Below are 17,660 nucleotides of genomic sequence, written 5' to 3'. Positions count from 1 at the left end.
TGTGAATGGATGAGAGACACATTTAACAATGAAGCTGCAAGGAGCAGAGGTAGTGACAGTGGATGAGTCTTAATACCTGGGGTCAACTGACAATGCACAAGGGAGGTGAAAAAGAGAGTTCAAGCAGGAGGGACAAGGTGGAGATGGGGTTTATTTGTGACAGAAGGATAGCCGCAAAAGTGAAAGGGAATGTTTACAGGATGATAGTGAGACCTGTTTTGATATATGGTGTGGAGACAGTGGCACTAACAAAAAAAGATGTTCAGATTTTCACTTCACATTTTCATTTTATATTATCATTCTTATTCTTATATCAAGGTTAGAAATTGGTATGTCAGGGGGAGAGGTCAGGTTTGAGAGGCAAAGCTGAAGACAGTTTGGACATGTGCAGAGGAGGGATTGTGGATATACTGGACAGAGGATGTTGAATATTGATCTGCCAAGCAGGAGGACAAGGGGAAGACCACAGGCCCAGCAAACATCCCCCCTTGTTGCTCGAGGGGGTAATGTGGGCAGAACCCCTTGGGTTACCAGGGATCTGGATCTGATGCAAAAAGAAATCCACAATCAGAAGCTCTGCACAGTCAAGTCAAATGAGAAACGCCTCTAAATTACAACAAATGCATTTCATTTCTACTTTGTATTAACTCTTGTATTAACCCTCCATATTGAACTTGTATATCACGTGCACCTAAAGTAAGACTCTTTGTGTTTAAACTGTTTCCTTTCACCCTCCAGGCCTTTCATCATGCAGTTTCTGCATACCGGCAATCATATGTTTAAAAAAAACACGTCCTCAGCCATTGTATACATGTGCAAAATCGGTAGCACGAAACTGAGAGATTAAATTTGTTATGTAAGTTAGCTGACATGCAAAAGGTGACACCTTTCCTGATAATACACAACTCGCACAGATGTTCAGTGGTTAAATGTAGTCCGATGAAAAAAAGGAAACTCTTGGAAATGTCTGCCTCATAGAAATGAAAAGGAAAAATACTATTTCATATGTATGACTGAGTTTTCAGATGTATGACAACTCTGTATACCAGAGTTGTTTATTGAAAGATGATAAGTAGAAAACCAGTTTCACTAAGACCCAGCTATGAAATGTGTTTAAATAGGCTTTTATACATTACCATTTATCTTTAATTACAACTCTTTTACAAATAAATTTGCTAAAGTTAAAGGCATTTGACTTTAATAAAAATAACAACATTATCAAACTTTCATTCTCTGCAGATGAAAGTTGCTCTTTTATGATCAAATTAAAATCTGTTAGTGTGTGTGGCCATAATCGAGGCTGAGGATTATTATGAGATGTGGGAAAAACCTCCACAAAAAGCTGAGATGAAGTTGCTCAAAGTAATGATTTCACACAGTCACTTCAATACTCCATTTAATAGTCATAACTATGTCTCTTATCCATCTATTGTAAACATTGTGTATTTTTTTTTACCACAATAATTGTCTTATGGTACATAATCACACGTGCAATGCAAAACCTCAAACATAAGTTAAAAAAGGACAAAGACACTGCTGGATTTGTTGATTACATCACACCGAGGGGATCTCAGTTCTTTGGTCCAGTGGCCCACCCTTTGTGGTGTGCTGCTGTGATGTGGTGGTCCCTGTAGGAAGTGCCATGGATCATCATTCCCCTCCCTCTGCTTCACCCTTTACTGTGGCCTCTCCTGCCCCCTCCTCCGTCACAGTAGTTGGTCCCGTGTTTAGCATTTCCTTTTTTCCTCACTTATCACTCACTGGTTTAGTTTCCTCTTGCTTTTGACCCACTATCACTGCTTTCTCTGTGCAGCGCTCACCATCCTCCACTGCTGCAGGTTCAGCCAGTGTGTCTGCTTCAGCTTTCACACTTTCTTCCCGCTCTTCTTTCGTTGTCGGTTCACTCTGGGCCACGGTTGGTTTCTCACTCTGGCTCCAACTGTCAACCACTTCCTTCTTCTCGTCTGCCTCAAGTACTTTGTTCGTTTGTTCCCCATCTGCTGCTAAAAGAAAAACAATATCATAAAACACACCATTCACCATGCACCTATATACAGAGATCACAAGCAGAACTTAAAACTCACCAGTGCCTTTTTCTGCAGGCCCTACACCGGATCTCTCATCAGATATCTGGATTACGTTATCTTGGCCTGGACTATCGCTAGCGGGTGGTGCAGCAGAACTTGTGTTATCGGTAGTGGGCGGGCTAGAGATAGTTGGTGTGAGCTTAGTGTCAACATTGTTGGGAAAAGGTGGCTCTGACCCAGTCGTGAGTGGGGAGCTAATTGCACCGGAGGTTGACAAACTAGCGGTGGAGGTGGTTTCTGCTCGGTTCAGACTGGTAGCAGTGGAAGTGGTGTCTGTAGGGTTTGTTTCACTAGAAGAGGTGGAGGGAACGGACGTAGTGGCTGGGTGAATGGCGGTAGATGAAGAAGCGGAGTTAATGGAGTCAGTGGATAATTGGGGTTGAGGTTGAGCTGTAGGAGTGGTAGAAGGTGCTGAGGTGGTAGGAGGAAGGGCAGCAGAGACCATGGTGGAGGAAGCGGTAAAGGTGGGGTCATGTGAAATTGTATTTACATCACTTGAGTCAGAGGGAGGTGATGTAGTCATAGTGACTAATGTTGAAGAGCTACTGGATGTGACTGAAGCTGGTTCATGACTGACTTCACTGATGGTGGTGGTAGACAAGCCCGGCGGCACATCTGACACGCTGGTGCAGGGCGCAGAAGCTGTGGTGGTGACAGAAATAGCTGCATCGCCACCAGCAGCAGGAGCAACATCAAGTGAGAGAACGCCATTTGGCTCTGGCAAAGTCGATTTGGCTGACAGATTTGTTGACGCCGTGGAAACAGGGCTTTCGTCACTGGGAGCAGAAACAGTTTCCGAGGTGGTAATGGAAGGCCCGGCAACTGTTGCTGCTGAGGTGGAAGTGACAGCGAGGCTTGGAGTAACAGACTCTGAGGAGGTGGGGGTAACGGATGCGTTGGCAGGGGGCTCTGTGGGTGTGGTCGTAGTTTCGGGGACGGAGGTTGCTGCGGGAGAGTCAGTGCATACATCTGCGTGTGAGGGAGTTACAGTACTCGAAGGGGGAGCTTCAAAGTCGGTCGAGTCGGGGACTGCGTTTGAGATTGTCGGTGCAGCGGGAGCGGTGGTGGCCGGAGGTGACGGCGCCGCGGCAGGGCTGAGTTTAGTGGGCGTGTGTGTCTCTGCTTCCTGTATTTGGGCCAGCTCGTTCTCAGGTGTGTTGCGGCCGGATGTTGTGGGGGGTGGCCCCGGTTTGATAACCGGCTTTGGAAGCAGAGCGGGTTTCCCGGCTCCTTCGTGCGCTGACACACTTGCCCGAATCTGATGCCTTGTGTCTAAAAGGCAAGCAAAATAAACGTGAAAATGGTTCACTTACTGTACTCTGTACACATTAGAGCGTAAACCAGCGTTTTACCTGATGATGCAGACATCGTTCGAGGTTTTGAGAAAGTGGGAGGTGGCTCGGGTTTACTGTCAATGATGGTACCTGAAGGGCAAAAATCATTACCACAGGAATTAATGGCCCTATAATAGACTGAAAAACCACAGACTCCTGCTTGGCTTATCAGCGCAGCCCCTCAGATACTAAATCTTTTCATTGGAGAACTGATCCATGTCGAGAAGCCTATCCTTTTGACACAAATCCCTAGACTTCAAAGATTAATTTAGCCTCATTAATACTACGCTGGAGCTGAGAAGACTATTAAACGTCTCACAGATAAAGGCACATACCTTCAGACTCTGCCTTTTTCATCTCTCCTTCTTGATCCTACATAAAAAAGGAGCATTTAGTACTTTTTAAGGCCTCTAAGATATCCATAACAACATTCAGACATGCAGATGTGCAAACCTGTGTCTCTCCTGGCAGGGGTTTGGAAACTCCAATACGCTGAAGCATGAGATGGAGCTTCTGTTCAAAGCTATTCTGGCCTTCAAATTGTTTCTAAAAGCAGCAGCAAACCAAATTTCAGTTCTTATCCACTAATGAAAAAGACTAAAAAAAACAGGCATTAACTCTAGCAACACCCACCTTTGCTGTGTTTCTGGCATTGGTCGACCCCGCTGCTGCTGAGCCAGATAGCAAAATGAGAGACTGGGACTTCCCCTCTCTGAGAGCTCGGCGGGGAGGCACTGCTTCGCCCCTCAGCGGCGGAGCACCAGAAACAGGTGTCTCCCGAACAGCTGGCTCTCCAGAAACAGCAGTGGGAGCCTCTTTTGCTTTCTCCTTTTCATTTTCCTTGTCGTGTTCCTTTACTCTGTCTTTGTCTTTGTCTTTCTCGGATCTCGCAACCTCCCTGAGAGGGCGAATGAGATCAGCGATGGAGGCCTTTTTGGGACGCCCCTCATGGCTCGTCTCTGATTTCAAACCTCGCCTCTTTTTGAGCGTAAAGAAATCACCCAGCTTCCTCCGGAGGGTTTTCGTCGGGGCCGGACAAGGGACAGAGCTGGCAGGAGCCACTTCGTGCACTGTGATAGATTCCTCATCCTGCAGCTTCCTGTACAAAGAGTCGTATGTCTCAGTTTAAGGTCTATTCACTTGTACGGGTGAACATGAAGGGGCTAATTTGTGTGCCGTGATACTCACAGTGTATCAGCAGGCAGTACTCTCTTAGTAAAGAACTCTTCAACTCCTTCATCCACACGCCCCATGAGCTCAAGGACTTCATTTTCACTCTCGATTATTGTCTCCTAATTACCCCCCAGACACACACACACACACACAGAAATCAGATATTTTGCACCACGGATCAAACAAACTAACAAGGAACAACTCGCATCTTACAGCATGTAACTTTACATTACATAACCATCACTTCTGAAAACCCACACACTCCTGGCACTCCTCATGCCTCTATAGGTGTATTTTGGTTTGATTCTCTCATCCATTTATGTTACGATCCGGGCCTCCCTGGACTCAGTTGCTCAGTAACGTACAATGGGTGCTGGGGGGTGGAGTGGGAGGGGGTCGTCATTGAATTTTTTAAACGCTGAATGGAAGCAACATAACTCATTTTTGCCAATATAGGTAACGTGATATCAAAATTGGAGCCGCATCGTCCTGATCACATTAACATCTGTGCCCACAAGTAGCAATGAAAGTCGGGGGAGGCTCGAGTCCAGAAGGCAAATTTAGCCGAAGTCACCGTTACATGATATCCTGTCAGGGGAATTGCTTGAATTTTGTCTCCCAGGCCATTTGTCTCCAAGGGAGTGACTGAATGTCTGCAGCCTAATAGCTTTGTGACAGCGTGATCAGCTCAGTGGAAAACGGATGAGCTCACACATATATTTTACACGATCACATGAAGAAACTGAATGGCTTCTTTTTTTCTTTTTTTTTTTAAAGAGAAAGCAAGAAAACGAGCGCCCACTCTCACAGAGGCAGATTTCATTGGCTTCCTGAAGCAGCCGGTGACCGGTACAATGGCACTGCCTAATTCAAGCCGGGGACCAGGCATCTTTTACAGCACTCCCCCTCCATCCTTCCCTTCCCCCTGCCTCTCCCCTCTGTACCCTATTCCATCTCTCCTCTCTCCCTCCCTTCCATTTTCCCTCCTCTCTCTCTCAAACACACACACACACACCTTTCCCTCACTCTCCATTTTTACAGAAACCTCCCTGATTCTCCTGCACAGTACCTGCGGTCTGCTGGGACGATAGTTCAGTTTCTGTCGGTGAGGTCTCGGTCTGCTCTGGGTGTAGTGCCTGAGCGCCGGTCCGCCCAATGGCAGCTCCATTGGGGAGACACACGGCACGCTGTTGCCGTGGAGCTCTGTTGCCGTGGCTCTGTTGCCGAGGCACCGTTGCTAAGAGCACGAGCAGCAGCGGCAGTATGTAATGCCTCTGCTGAGGTGGGAGGGGCCGGGATGGCGAGACTGACAGATCTGACAACAGAACCAAGCCTTTCTCTGTCCCCCTCCCCTCTGTGAGAGGAATACCACGGGAAAAAAAGATGGTGATAAAATAAGGAGGCAGGGATAAAGTGACCACCCTAACATTTGCTTCATCCCTGCAGCCTCAGCCAGGAACGGCACATGCATGGATGCACCGATTTACTCCAGTGTGAAAAGGCTGAGTGCACAAAATGTTTTACTGTGGTTACGTAATAAATTAATAATTAATTTTATATGCGGAAAAGAAGCTATAAATGACAGACTGACCCACTCTGAAAAACTTCACATTGCATGCATTTAGTGTAACGCCTGTGTTTTACTCTACCTCTCCTGCATGTGGTGACAGGATTAAGTTATCTAAAAAGCCCGGTGTTTATGCACTGTGCATATTTATCTCTCTAGCGTATAAAGTGTACTGTCATTATTATATCATACATATATATATATATAGTTATATCGGGTGTGTGGTATACACACACAGACCCTAAAATTGCACAAATTCTAATTATTATTTTCTCCTTTCGTCTAAAACACGTTTTAAACAGCTTTTCTGTAGTTCTTATCTTTCTTTCCCTTTTTTTTCCTCTCTCCTTCACAAATGTTTGCTTTTGATCTGAATAGAGTTGTGCACGCCCCCACAACAGTTCCTCACACACACATAGTCTCTTTTTCACGTATTTCACTGTTTATATCGCTGTGCTCTTCTCTTACTGTTATGTCACTGTTCTCTCCTATGTTTCAAAAATTAAAACTCGTTCCTGAACCATTAAATAAGGCACACGCCCTTAGCAGCAGTTTCCATACATCTTAATTATGCTGCATATCCTCCAAAGGACGCGTATGGCAGGTTTCATGGGAATTTGGTTTCCTGGTTGGAATATTTGATAATCAAAACCAGGGCTGGTATTTACATGGAGCTCATGTTTCTTTTCCAAAATAACAACCCACAAACAACTTGTTTTTGCATTTATAAACAAAGGTCAGGTTTTCCACATGAAGTAACATGAGAACAGACCTACAGCAGGTCACTGTAACCTAGAAGTAACTTGATTATTTAGATCTCTTTATTATGCTGACAGAAATCAAATAAAACTTGCAGTGCTCAGATTACAATTTCATCTAATCAGCAGGTTGTCTGGAGAAACTTCACCAGTCCAGAAATGCTCAGGACAAACAAGGGGATCAAGTGTTCACGTGTAACTGACTTTCACAAATAATGTCGGAGGTATTTGTACTTGCATTTCAAGAAATGTTAAGCTTTTAATGCATTACAGTTCAAAGGCAATTACTGTACTGCGCAGCTTTTGTCTGCCAGCTGAACACAACCAAGTCTGATCTTCAAAACGTGGAATATTTCCCAAACTGTGACAGATTATAAAGAAATGTGAGTCTGAATTATTAGACAAGCAGCTGACAGATGACGACATGCAATAATTTGCATCATTATCCACTATGCACATTTCAGCTCAATGCTTTTAAGGTGTGAATGCAAAGGAAACCCAGTACCTAGTAATCAAGGCAGTTAGGACTTTTATAGGCCCCAGCAGAGGCAGAGGCAGACATTTGATACATCCGGGGCTTAGGGTAGTACGCATGTGGGATGTGTGTGTGTGGGGGGGGGGGGGGGGGGGGGGGGGGCGATCAAGACACGAGGACTAAACCCCAATTCAACCAGACCCCCGAACTGATCCGAAATTAAAACAGGACTACAACAGTTCAAAATCAGGACTACTTAGGATTTAACCAAGACAGAACCACAATCAGAACTAGATGATAGCAGCACTGAAAATCATCATAGACCTGCACTACACTTATTTTTTAATTCTGCCAAAGTCCACTATTTAGGTTCAGAAAAGTTTATATTATTATTTAGCCTTGTTGTGCAAACAAGCCTGCATTACTTAATAAATATAGAACTTGAAAAATAACAAACCTAAAAAGAAACACTAGGTACGAGATACATGAGTACCTATGATACGGTGATACTTTTGGTAAACAACCATTTGACTAACATGTCTGTCTCACCTGCTCTTGTTCCATCTCTGTTCTGTCCTCATTCTCCATCTCCCTCTCTGTTCCTCTCTCTCTCCCTCTTTGTGCTGACAATCAAGCCAAACACCAACATCATCAAATATACAGTTGAAACCAGATATTTACATACTCTTCAGATAAAAACAGATACACTTTTTTAATTGTAACATCAAATCAGACTAAATGTTTATTTTTTTAGGTTGATAAATATAAAGAGTAAAGAGAGAAACTATCTGTATTTCTTAATTGTAAATGGCACCAAATTGTATTCAAAATTGAGCCACACTTATGGAGCTCCACAATTCTTTTCCTGGTGTTTTGGTTGACATCTCTTGATTTTCCCATTTCAAAGAAACAGGCTCTGTGTTTTGCCTTATATGCATCTGTGCCACAAATTTACTCACATGGACTCTGCTAACCTATCAGAAGCTTCTTCAGCTCAGAATGGAATCGTCTGGAGTTTTCTTATTAATTAACAATAAACTTAGTGTATATGTACTCCTAAATTTGATGAAAGTAATAAAAAATAGACAGCTCTCACTCTCTTCTTTTAAAACAGTGCTGCCTGAGAGCCCCAGAATCACAGGAATCCAGTACTGATTTCCAGCTTTGTCCCTAGCACACAAGAGATTTCTCCAAATTCTCTGAATCTTGTGACGATAATATGTACTGTAGATGATAACATATTCACAGTCTTTTTACATTTTACATGGAGGAACAATATTCAGAGATATTTTCAATATTTTTCAATAATCAGGAATTGTTCCACAGTTTGTGGACACAGTTTATTCTAGACTGGTGAACATCTACCCAGCTTTACTTCTAAGAAAGTCTGTCTCTCTAAGATGCTGGGTCTAATTAACCTAATTGCAAAATGTCCCTCCAGCTTAAACATTTACTTTGTATCTGTGTTCTAGTGTGGATAAAATATGAGTTTATGGGATTTGCAAATCACTGAATTCTGTTTTTGTTTACATTTTGCACACTATCTCAGTTGTATGGTAGTTTTTCGTGTTCTAGCTACTTTTATTTTATCTCATGTTTAATTTTTGTTCTTAATTTTGTGTTTAGCTCCAGGTCCCAGTTCCAAGTCTTAGTAAACAAAGGCTAAAATAAAAGATTTCCCGTTTAATTTTAGCTGCTTTTTTATTTTATTTCATATGACTTAAATATTTTATACCTAGTTATTGTTTCTAGTTTGGTGTTAGTTAACTAAAAAACCTTTGAACCAAATAATTAATGGTGGGCTATAATTGAAAAGCCCTAAAAGCTAGGGTCCAGGAGATCACTTTCCCATGGCAACAGTCTAAATAGGTTTTCTTTTCATCTTACATACACTATGCAGCTAATTATCACTCACGATTTCATTTGTGTGCATGTTGTAAACCCCAATTTGACACTTTCATGCCGCCCTCCAGTGGCTAACTGGATGAACTGCTTTAATCCAGCAAACGTTATTTCTAATCTTGACTCGATGCTGTTGAATTTTTAAAGGTCACTCCCGATGGAAAAAAAACTGATAGCATATCAGAAAACTAATCAATAACTTCTCCCTTTTAATAACCGTCTCCGTGGTTGCCACGCCCACGCCTGAATTCAAATCTGGCGCCCATCACCCACAGCAACATCCCGATCCCTCCTCTTTACTCCCCGGGCACCTAGTTGCGCAGGCGCAGTGGCTCTTATGGGCCGCCATTTTGTATGTTAGGCCCACTCTTCCAAAGCGGGAGAAAATTATTAGCCCGGCGCGGAGCAGTTACGGCCGTTCGCTGCGGGACTGAAAGGAGCTACTGTAGGCGCTGAGCTTCCAAGTGAACATAAGGAGTAAAGGAAGAAACCAGGAGTAAGTAGAGCTTTTACTTTGCCTCCAAACGCGGAAACGTTTTTGTAGGAGCCGTCGCCGGCCTCTAGGTGTCACGGTAGGGCTTACCGGCCAGGCGGCTGGCGGGGGGTGTTTGTCTCCCTCTATCGTTATCTAAAATGCACTAAATCCGTCTATAAAATGTAACTCCCTGTTTCAGTTGAGCATTTTGTTGGTTTTTGACCGATATTTCGATGTATGTGCACAGGGATGGCTGTATTTATCGGTGTTCCTGTTTTAAGTTTGTTCAGGCCTGACGTCCATCTTATCGTGCCCTTTGTTTCCTGTTTTCAGACGTACTCGCGCCTCCCGAGTTAACCAACTAACACGAGACAGTATTTAAGTAGTTTTATTTCGCTTATTAAACTATACATCATCTTTTGGACAATGTCCCGTGAATTGATAAGAACAGAATGGAGGAGAACGGATTTTTAGATAAAAAAAACACACACACAAGCGAACAAATGCTTCCTGAAGCATCAGACTAAATGTGATTTCTGTTACTGGCTCACAGTCAAAACCTATCAGCGTTCAGCCAAACCAGATAACCAGTGGAAGGCACGAATGAAAACTCTTTTAAACATTTGCATCACAGTTATTAAAAACGGTTACTGCATCGTCCACCAGAGTTTCACTCTGGCTCAGGTGCTAGTTTACATGACCCGGACTCCTCGAACTCTGGCTTGTGCGGGGTGTCACTGCGTAATAGCTGTACGTGCTTAGTGTAAAGAGTCTAAATATGATCGTTTTTAGTACTCTGGTGACTCTTAACATCTGTGGTCTCTAGTGGGCCCAAGTCCAGGAGATGAGACTTTTATTGGTCCCTTGTATACTTTTACTGACTCACAAAAAGCAAAGCTAAATCCCGGGAGCTTAATCTGTAAAACTATAGCATAATTTATTAAGCGATTTGTTTTACATTATAAATAAAACTGTTAAATAATCTAGTGTATTGTTTAAAGCTTGCACATTTAAACTTGTGGCGAACTTAAAGTTAATCTGAATAGAGACAGCTTTCATTGTAGCCTCTTAATTGTGCTGTGTAAAACAACCTGATCAGTTGAAGAGGAGAGCTTTTCTTAAACTATCTGAACAGGTACTTTATGTGGAACCCTTTAACTAAAAACAAGGTTTCTTGTCATCACACACAACTACAGCTAGCTGGCCCTCTCCACATATGGTGACCAGTAAATGAAAAACGTTAAAATACTTTGTACAAAATGCATTGAGCGCTGTTTGGTATGTATGTTCACATGAGAAAGCACAAAATAAATGAAAACAGAGAACATGTTGGGTTGAGGCATTAAATCAACTAGTTACTAGTTGGTGGCCCTGGTGAAAATGGGGCATCACTCATCCCTAGCAGAGGTGGGGTTTGTTTGTTTGTTTTATTTTGTGTTTTGTTTTAAAAAGTAAAAAAAAAACATGCTGCTCATCTGACATCAACTCCAAGTAAAGGACAAGGGAAACGGAGTTTGGTGTATAAGCCCCCAAAAACCCAAACAAACTGTGGACAGTTTTACACACTAAACTGTTTTTTTCTAAAGTTGCCAGTTTAAATGGGTGTAATTGATATCCTGGAAATGGAAAAGCTTTGTATTCTGCTGGCAGCACTTTTTGTCATACTGCACATTCAGGAAAAGGAAAACCAAACACTGGGAATGTTTTCAGCGCACAGGCAAATATTGATACAAGGATATTTTTTTTTTAATTGTTTGTTCAGTTAATCTAGGTGCTTTCATCATCTGGTCTAAACATGTCTGGATTTACTGAAAGCCATCCCGTTGTTTCAGTTTAGCCAGAGGGCAAAGGAAGGGGGGGATCAAATAAAAAAATAAACAAAGCACTTTTTGGTTACAAACAATTCTCCATCACATCAGTCTTTCCTTTTGCTAAAGATATTCACGTTCTTTCTGTTTAGCGCATTTGTTGGCTCATTGCCATGGAGGCTGAGGTTGTTTCCATGGAGTCCGCTCAGGTGACGGATGGAAAGGTCCTGCCAGAGGGTGGAGAGGCCTTGACGCAGGGTGAAGTCGCTGGTAACATGGAGATGATGGTGATGGATGCTCTAGATCCAACTCTTCTACAAATGAAGACAGAGGTGTTGGAGGGAGGCGGCACAATGACAGTTTCAGGTGGAGACGAGGGCCAGATCATCACGCTCCAGGTTTGTAAAGAGCACGGTTTAAACTTTTTTGCCTGATTATCTATGTCAGGTCTTTTATTTTTGCCATCAAACGATAAAGTCCAGTCTCTCTTCACAGGTGGTGAACATGGAGGAGCAAGCAGGTGCAACATTAGGTCTGGGTCAGCTTCAGCTCGTGCAGGTACCTGTCACAACTACAACTGTAGACGGGCTCCAGGCTACTTATGTTGAGACGTCAGCGGCTAACAAGGATGCAGAGCCAGTTATTTGTCACACTCTTCCTTTACCTGAGGGCTTCCAGGTGAGAAATGACTTGAGGCTACCCGGTGCTTTTGATTGTCTTTGATTTTCAGTGAAGTCTTTGTTCCATTAGGATTCATATGTCATATTCCTACACTAGGTAGTTAAAGTGGGCGCAAATGGTGAAGTGGAAACTGTAGAGCAGGAGGAGCTCCAGGCAGCCCACGAGGAGCTCCAAGGGACAAGGGTGGAGGAGGAAGAGGAAGATGAAGAGCCAGCAGAGGTGGAGACCTCTGTGCCCCCGCAAGATGACCCAGAGTGGACAAAGGACCCTGACTACCAGCCCATTTCTGCTGTCCGTAAAGCAAAGAAGGGAAAGAAGAGTCGCCTGCGCTATGCAGAAGGCGATCGTGACATGGATGTTTCTGTGTACGACTTTGAGGAAGAGCAGCAGGAAGGACTGCTGTCTGAGGTTAATGCTGAGAAGGTTGTGGGCAACATGAAGCCCCCGAAGCCCACAAAGATCAAGAAAAAAGGTTAGACTTTGATCAAGTTACACGATTTTTTCTTCTTCTTTCCCAGTGCTAAATTGAACATCTCTGTGTCCAGGTGTTAAGAAGACTTTCCAGTGTGAGCTGTGCAGCTACACCTGCCCACGGCGCTCTAACCTGGACCGACACATGAAGAGCCACACAGATGAGAGGCCGCATAAATGTCACTTGTGCGGGAGAGCGTTCAGAACAGTCACACTGCTGAGAAACCACCTCAACACACACACAGGTATTTGGAGAAATTACAGAAATGGAAACAATTTACTGGATGGTCTTGGTGAGCGAGAAAGTAAACTTTCAGAGTGTTTACTTATTATTACTGCAAAATTTAGTGGGCATTTATCTCCTTTTCATCCAGTGTTGTATTTCAGATTTCAGCTACACCAGCAGTTAATATACAGTTCTGATTTTCTTCTTCGTTTAAAGGCACTCGGCCACATAAATGCACAGATTGCGACATGGCGTTTGTGACCAGCGGTGAGTTAGTGCGTCATCGTCGCTACAAGCACACACACGAGAAGCCTTTTAAGTGCTCCATGTGCGACTATTCCAGTGTCGAGGTGAGTTATATTAGTTATTTAATTGGGCATCAACCTGGTCTCTATACCATGGGATAAAGGCTAATGTGTCTCTCTTTTCCTAGGTGAGCAAGTTGAAAAGGCACATCCGCTCTCACACAGGGGAGCGACCCTTCCAGTGCAGTCTGTGCAGCTATGCCAGCAGAGACACTTATAAGCTGAAGAGACACATGAGGACACACTCTGGTAAAATCCTCTTAGATTTTCAGTCAAAGTGTGTTTTAGCTCCAGTCTTTTAGGAGAGTAGCTGACTCGTCTTCTTCTGTTGCAGGTGAGAAGCCATACGAGTGTTACATCTGCCATGCTCGTTTCACACAAAGCGGCACCATGAAGATGCACATCCTGCAGAAACACACAGAGAATGTGGCAAAGTTTCACTGCCCACACTGTGATACCGTTATTGCACGTAAAAGTGATCTTGGTGAGTGATTTGAGACTATTTCTACTTCAAACTGCATGCAGAAGGACAGTTAAAGGAACGTAAGCATGTTGCTCTCGGTTGGTGGATTGCCCTGTGTTGAGAACCAGAATATTTCAGGGGGTCTTTATCTCTATAACAAGGCAATATGACATTTATCTGACTGGATTTTTATGCCTTTGTCTCCATCTTAGGTGTTCACCTGAGAAAACAGCATTCTTTTATTGAGACGGGGAAGAAATGTCGTTACTGCGATGCTGTGTTTCATGAGCGCTATGCTCTCATTCAGCACCAGAAGACTCACAAGAATGAGAAGCGTTTCAGATGTGACCAGTGTGACTACTGCTGCAGACAGGTCCGTGTTGGGCTGGAATACGTTATGCTCCTGCTGTTTATTTTACTGCTAAACAAACGTTAAATGTCTTTTGTTCTGTTACCCAACAGGAACGCCACATGATAATGCACAAGCGCACGCACACAGGGGAGAAGCCATTCGCCTGCAGCCAGTGTGAGAAAACTTTCCGTCAGAAGCAGCTCCTGGACATGCACTTCAAGCGTTACCACGATCCTAACTTCATCCCCACTGCCTTCGTCTGCAACAAATGTAGCAAGACATTCACTCGCAGGGTAGGACTGACCCTTGAGATCCTAGTGCACACATGAGAGGGTTGTTTGTGTGCGTATGTCACAGAGGTGTGACAGTTCTGTGTTTTTTGCTCCACAGAACACGATGCTGCGTCATGCTGACAGCTGTACAGGTGACGCTTCTTTAGAAGAAAACGGAACTCCACCACCCAAAAAGGGACGACGTGGCAGAAAGAGGAAGATGCAGTCCAGGAGGGATGATGATGACGACGACACAGGTCTTGTACACAAGTGCTTGAAAAGCTGATATGCAAATAATCAAAGTGTCTTAAGTAAATATTTAGGAGCCTGTCAAAGAGGTTTGGGTGCTACATTAAATTGTTGCAGATCTTGATTTTTAAGGCTGTGCAAGAAAATGTGATCAAGTCTAACAAGTTATTGTCTCCCCCCCCCCCCCCTTTTTAAAAAAAAAAAATATATATATATATATAGAGGGCGATCTTGATGAGGTAGAGGAGGAAGACGATATGCTGACTGAGATGGAGGTGGAGCAGGCCCCGCCTGTTGTCCCTATCCCAGCCCCAGTGGAGCCACCAGTCAAGAGGAAGCGTGGGCGCCCCCCAAAGAGCAAACCAGACAGTAAGCGTTTAATTGGTGACCGTTTTTGATGTCATTTAACTCGTAGTGTGTAGTGTTGCATTTTTCACATATAACAAAGTACCCTTTAAACAAATGTACCAATTTGAAAAGGTGTGTCTTTAGTCTGACCTGAAATTGTCCTAAACAGCGGCTGCTATCATCCGTGTGGAGGACGAGGCCACCGGAGAGGTGGACGACATCATTGTGAAGAAGGAGGTCGGAGCCGACCAAGACGATGATGCCAATGAGGCCGCACAAGAGGTGGTGGTGGGTGGAGGGAAGTCGACCATCCAGATGGAGGAGCTGACCCAGGGAGAGGGTGCCACGCAGGTGGGGCAGCTGTCTGAAGCCCCTCCGAACGGGGACCTGACTCCTGAGATGATCCTCAGCATGATGGACCGGTGATGGGTGTGAGGGTCAACCCTGTTTTTAAAAAGGAAAAACAAAACCCAGCCCTTTTATTAAGTCTGCAATTTAATTCTTGGCATTTAGGATAACAAAAGTCCTCCACAGACAAAAACATCACTGTTGTAATTTAAGATTTTCTTTTTAAATCATGTATTGATACGTGACTCGGATGAGTGAAAAGAGATTTTTTTTTTTTTCATGTTTGTTTGTTTTTTGGTTTTTTTAAGTAATGATTTACCAACCAAAAACTCATGGCAGTTAATTTTGGAGTGGCTGTAGTTCACGGGAGTATCTTACCCTTTTTGTTTGCTTGTTTTGGGGGGGGGGGGGGGGGGTTCCCCTCTTGTCAAAAATCACCATTCAGTTCATTTCAAGATTACCCAATTCTATTCTGGATACATTTCCGACCTCAAAATCTGCGAAGGCATCCTAATCGTTCTTTAAGTTTAGTTTTTGTTTTGTACATAGTGCACATGGTGTTAAAATCCAGATCATATTTATCAGTGAAGCGTTGGTAAATAGGAAAGTGCTGTCTAGTAAAACTGCAGAGGAAAATTGTCTTCTGGGGTTTCACTTAAGAGCAGTGTGATGCCAAAAACATGTAAATTAAGCCCAGAGCGGAAAGTCTTTTGAAAAAATTGATTGCGGAAATACATTTTAAATAAAGGGGACTTTTGATACTGCTGCTAGTCACAGCCACTTCAAGATTTTTTTTTTTTTCTTCTTTTTTTTTGAAAAGAGTATTTTGAATTGTATTTCTTTTTCTTTCTCTGTGGTGAGTAAATCCCTTTTTAAGCATATTTTAGTTTTTAAAGCTTAATAGACTGCTTCTCTCATGCTCCTTTCTTGCTACTGTTACACTTGTAGATTATGTGTATGTACTAAACATTGATGAGTTGATCAAAAGATGGTTGTTTTCGCTCTCTCGTGTAGCCATTCCACTTTGAGTTGTTGTTTCCCTTTTGTACCATTGGCGATGCAAAGCTACGTAGCAGCTTGAATGACCTTTTAATAACTGTGTGGCAGATGAGAACAGATGTACAACTGCACAACCAATAAATGAGACTAGTAGACACGAGACTTTAGGTTTCTGCAGCTGCAATAACTGTTTTTAAAAGTCTGGTTTGGCTGAGTAATTAACGTTAGTGGCGCACTCATGGCAAAATGTTTGCTTGAATAATTGTTTATTAAAATTGGCTAAGAAACAGAGTGATAAAACAGAAATGTCGGTTTATTTTGCTTGCAAATATATTTTATTAAATGGAAACATTGATATTAATTTTTTTAAAATCTTTATTTGTATGTCCTAAAGAATATTTGGGAAATGGGCTCTGGTAGTGGATGTCATTAACATAAACTGTATATAAAAGGTGGTCGTAAGTGAAAGGTAAAATCAGTCCAGATGTGTTAAACCCCCATTCTTTCTCTTGGCCAGCAGAGGGTGCAAAACTGAGTATATTTGTTTGAGCTCAGTAAACAGTTTCCTGCTGAGTTTATTGTCTCAGTTGCTAGTTTTGAGTTGTAATCAACACAATATGATTGTTTTGTAAACTGGTCCCAGTTCAAGTCAAAAAGGATAAACGACCTTGAGATTGGTTAGATATACCACTTCGCTTGTGCTTGGACTTGATGACGCAAATTCACGTAGGGATATCCTATTCGGGGTTGCCATTTAGCTGGCTTCACTTTCCCTTCCAATCAGGCAAAGTGATCTCATTTGTTTATCACTCTCTCTTTTGGCATATTCACGTGAAGTGGATTACGCTGGACACATCTGACCAGTCGCAAACATACTGGCAGCAGTGATATTTTTTTTGTATTATTATATTTATTTATTCTTTTGGTTTTTAAATATGTTTTTAAAAGAAGAAAGGAAACTCCAGTATTAGAAAAATTTAAAGTTGCTCACATAATCCAGGCTAAAGGAAACACAGTCAGCTGTGTGTGTGTGTTTGCATTTTAAGTCCTTTGGTCAGTAAAACTAAAGTTAACCCTTTTTGAAGCTAGGAAGGAAAGTAAAAAAAACCAAGCACATCATGCAAGTTAACAAGACTCATCTGTATCACTAGAACGTGATGGGTTATAGTTATTCCATTAAAGTTTTAGTTTTTTATTTCTTTGGCTGCCAGTCCTGGTGCAGTTTAATGACATGAGAGTAATGTAATATATAAATAAGAACTTAAATGCTGTTTACCTGTAAATTTGTCACACCGTCGACAGAGGTCTGTGGCATTTCCCAGGAATGATGGTACTCTCCAGAGAAGTGAAGTCAGCAGCATAAGTTA

The 17,660-nt window shown here is 42.8% G+C and overlaps 2 protein-coding genes across 6 annotated transcripts; one reads left to right on the top strand and one right to left on the bottom strand.

Moving 5' to 3' along the window:
• Positions 1-1,379: 1,379 nt before the first annotated feature.
• LOC146525718 (uncharacterized) lies at positions 1,380-15,212 on the bottom strand. 5 transcript variants are annotated; one of them, XM_085163195.1, is made up of 10 exons: positions 15,097-15,140; positions 7,944-8,017; positions 5,664-5,948; positions 4,610-4,713; positions 4,055-4,520; positions 3,875-3,967; positions 3,757-3,793; positions 3,440-3,511; positions 2,085-3,359; positions 1,380-2,003 (listed from the first exon to the last, which is right to left on the bottom strand). In XM_085163195.1, exons 3-10 carry the CDS (start codon positions 5,760-5,762, stop codon positions 1,747-1,749), a joined length of 2,403 nt encoding a protein of 800 aa, XP_085019321.1. In that variant the 5' UTR covers positions 5,763-5,948; positions 7,944-8,017; positions 15,097-15,140; the 3' UTR covers positions 1,380-1,746. The 5 variants fall into 5 exon arrangements, with proteins under 5 accessions (XP_085019321.1, XP_085019329.1, XP_085019337.1 ...); XM_085163203.1 differs by having other exon boundaries at positions 1,380-2,000; XM_085163211.1 differs by lacking the exon at positions 5,664-5,948 and having other exon boundaries at positions 15,097-15,212.
• LOC146525717 (transcriptional repressor CTCF-like) lies at positions 11,753-16,654 on the top strand. The gene is made up of 12 exons (XM_085163239.1): positions 11,753-11,977; positions 12,075-12,257; positions 12,357-12,732; positions 12,806-12,976; positions 13,174-13,307; positions 13,391-13,511; positions 13,597-13,746; positions 13,938-14,098; positions 14,188-14,370; positions 14,468-14,606; positions 14,821-14,967; positions 15,116-16,654. The coding sequence occupies exons 1-12, from the start codon at positions 11,753-11,755 to the stop codon at positions 15,370-15,372; spliced, it is 2,247 nt and encodes a 748-aa protein (XP_085019365.1). The 3' UTR covers positions 15,373-16,654.
• The last annotated feature ends 1,006 nt before the right edge of the window (positions 16,655-17,660 follow it).

Source organism: Neolamprologus multifasciatus, chromosome 1 (assembly GCF_963576455.1).
Source record: "Neolamprologus multifasciatus chromosome 1, fNeoMul1.2, whole genome shotgun sequence".
Taxonomy (NCBI): Eukaryota; Metazoa; Chordata; class Actinopteri; order Cichliformes; family Cichlidae; genus Neolamprologus; species Neolamprologus multifasciatus.
This window is presented reverse-complemented; position numbering and strand designations above follow the sequence as displayed.

What these genes read in the sequence shown, in the direction of transcription:
- LOC146525718 (XM_085163195.1), bottom strand. Translation starts at nt 5,762, where the DNA reads ATGGAGCTGCCATTGGGCGGACCGGCGCTCAGGCACTACACCCAGAGC. An exon ending in ATCGTCCCAGCAGACCGCAG is followed by an intron (nt 4,714 to 5,663) that starts GTACTGTGCAGG and finishes GGGGGTAATTAG; the next exon opens with GAGACAATAATCGAGAGTGA. An exon ending in ATGCCAGAAACACAGCAAAG is followed by an intron (nt 3,968 to 4,054) that starts GTGGGTGTTGCT and finishes TGCTGCTTTTAG; the next exon opens with AAACAATTTGAAGGCCAGAA.
- LOC146525717 (XM_085163239.1), top strand. Translation starts at nt 11,753, where the DNA reads ATGGAGGCTGAGGTTGTTTCCATGGAGTCCGCTCAGGTGACGGATGGA. An exon ending in GCCAGATCATCACGCTCCAG is followed by an intron (nt 11,978 to 12,074) that starts GTTTGTAAAGAG and finishes CTCTCTTCACAG; the next exon opens with GTGGTGAACATGGAGGAGCA. An exon ending in GCGACTATTCCAGTGTCGAG is followed by an intron (nt 13,308 to 13,390) that starts GTGAGTTATATT and finishes CTCTTTTCCTAG; the next exon opens with GTGAGCAAGTTGAAAAGGCA.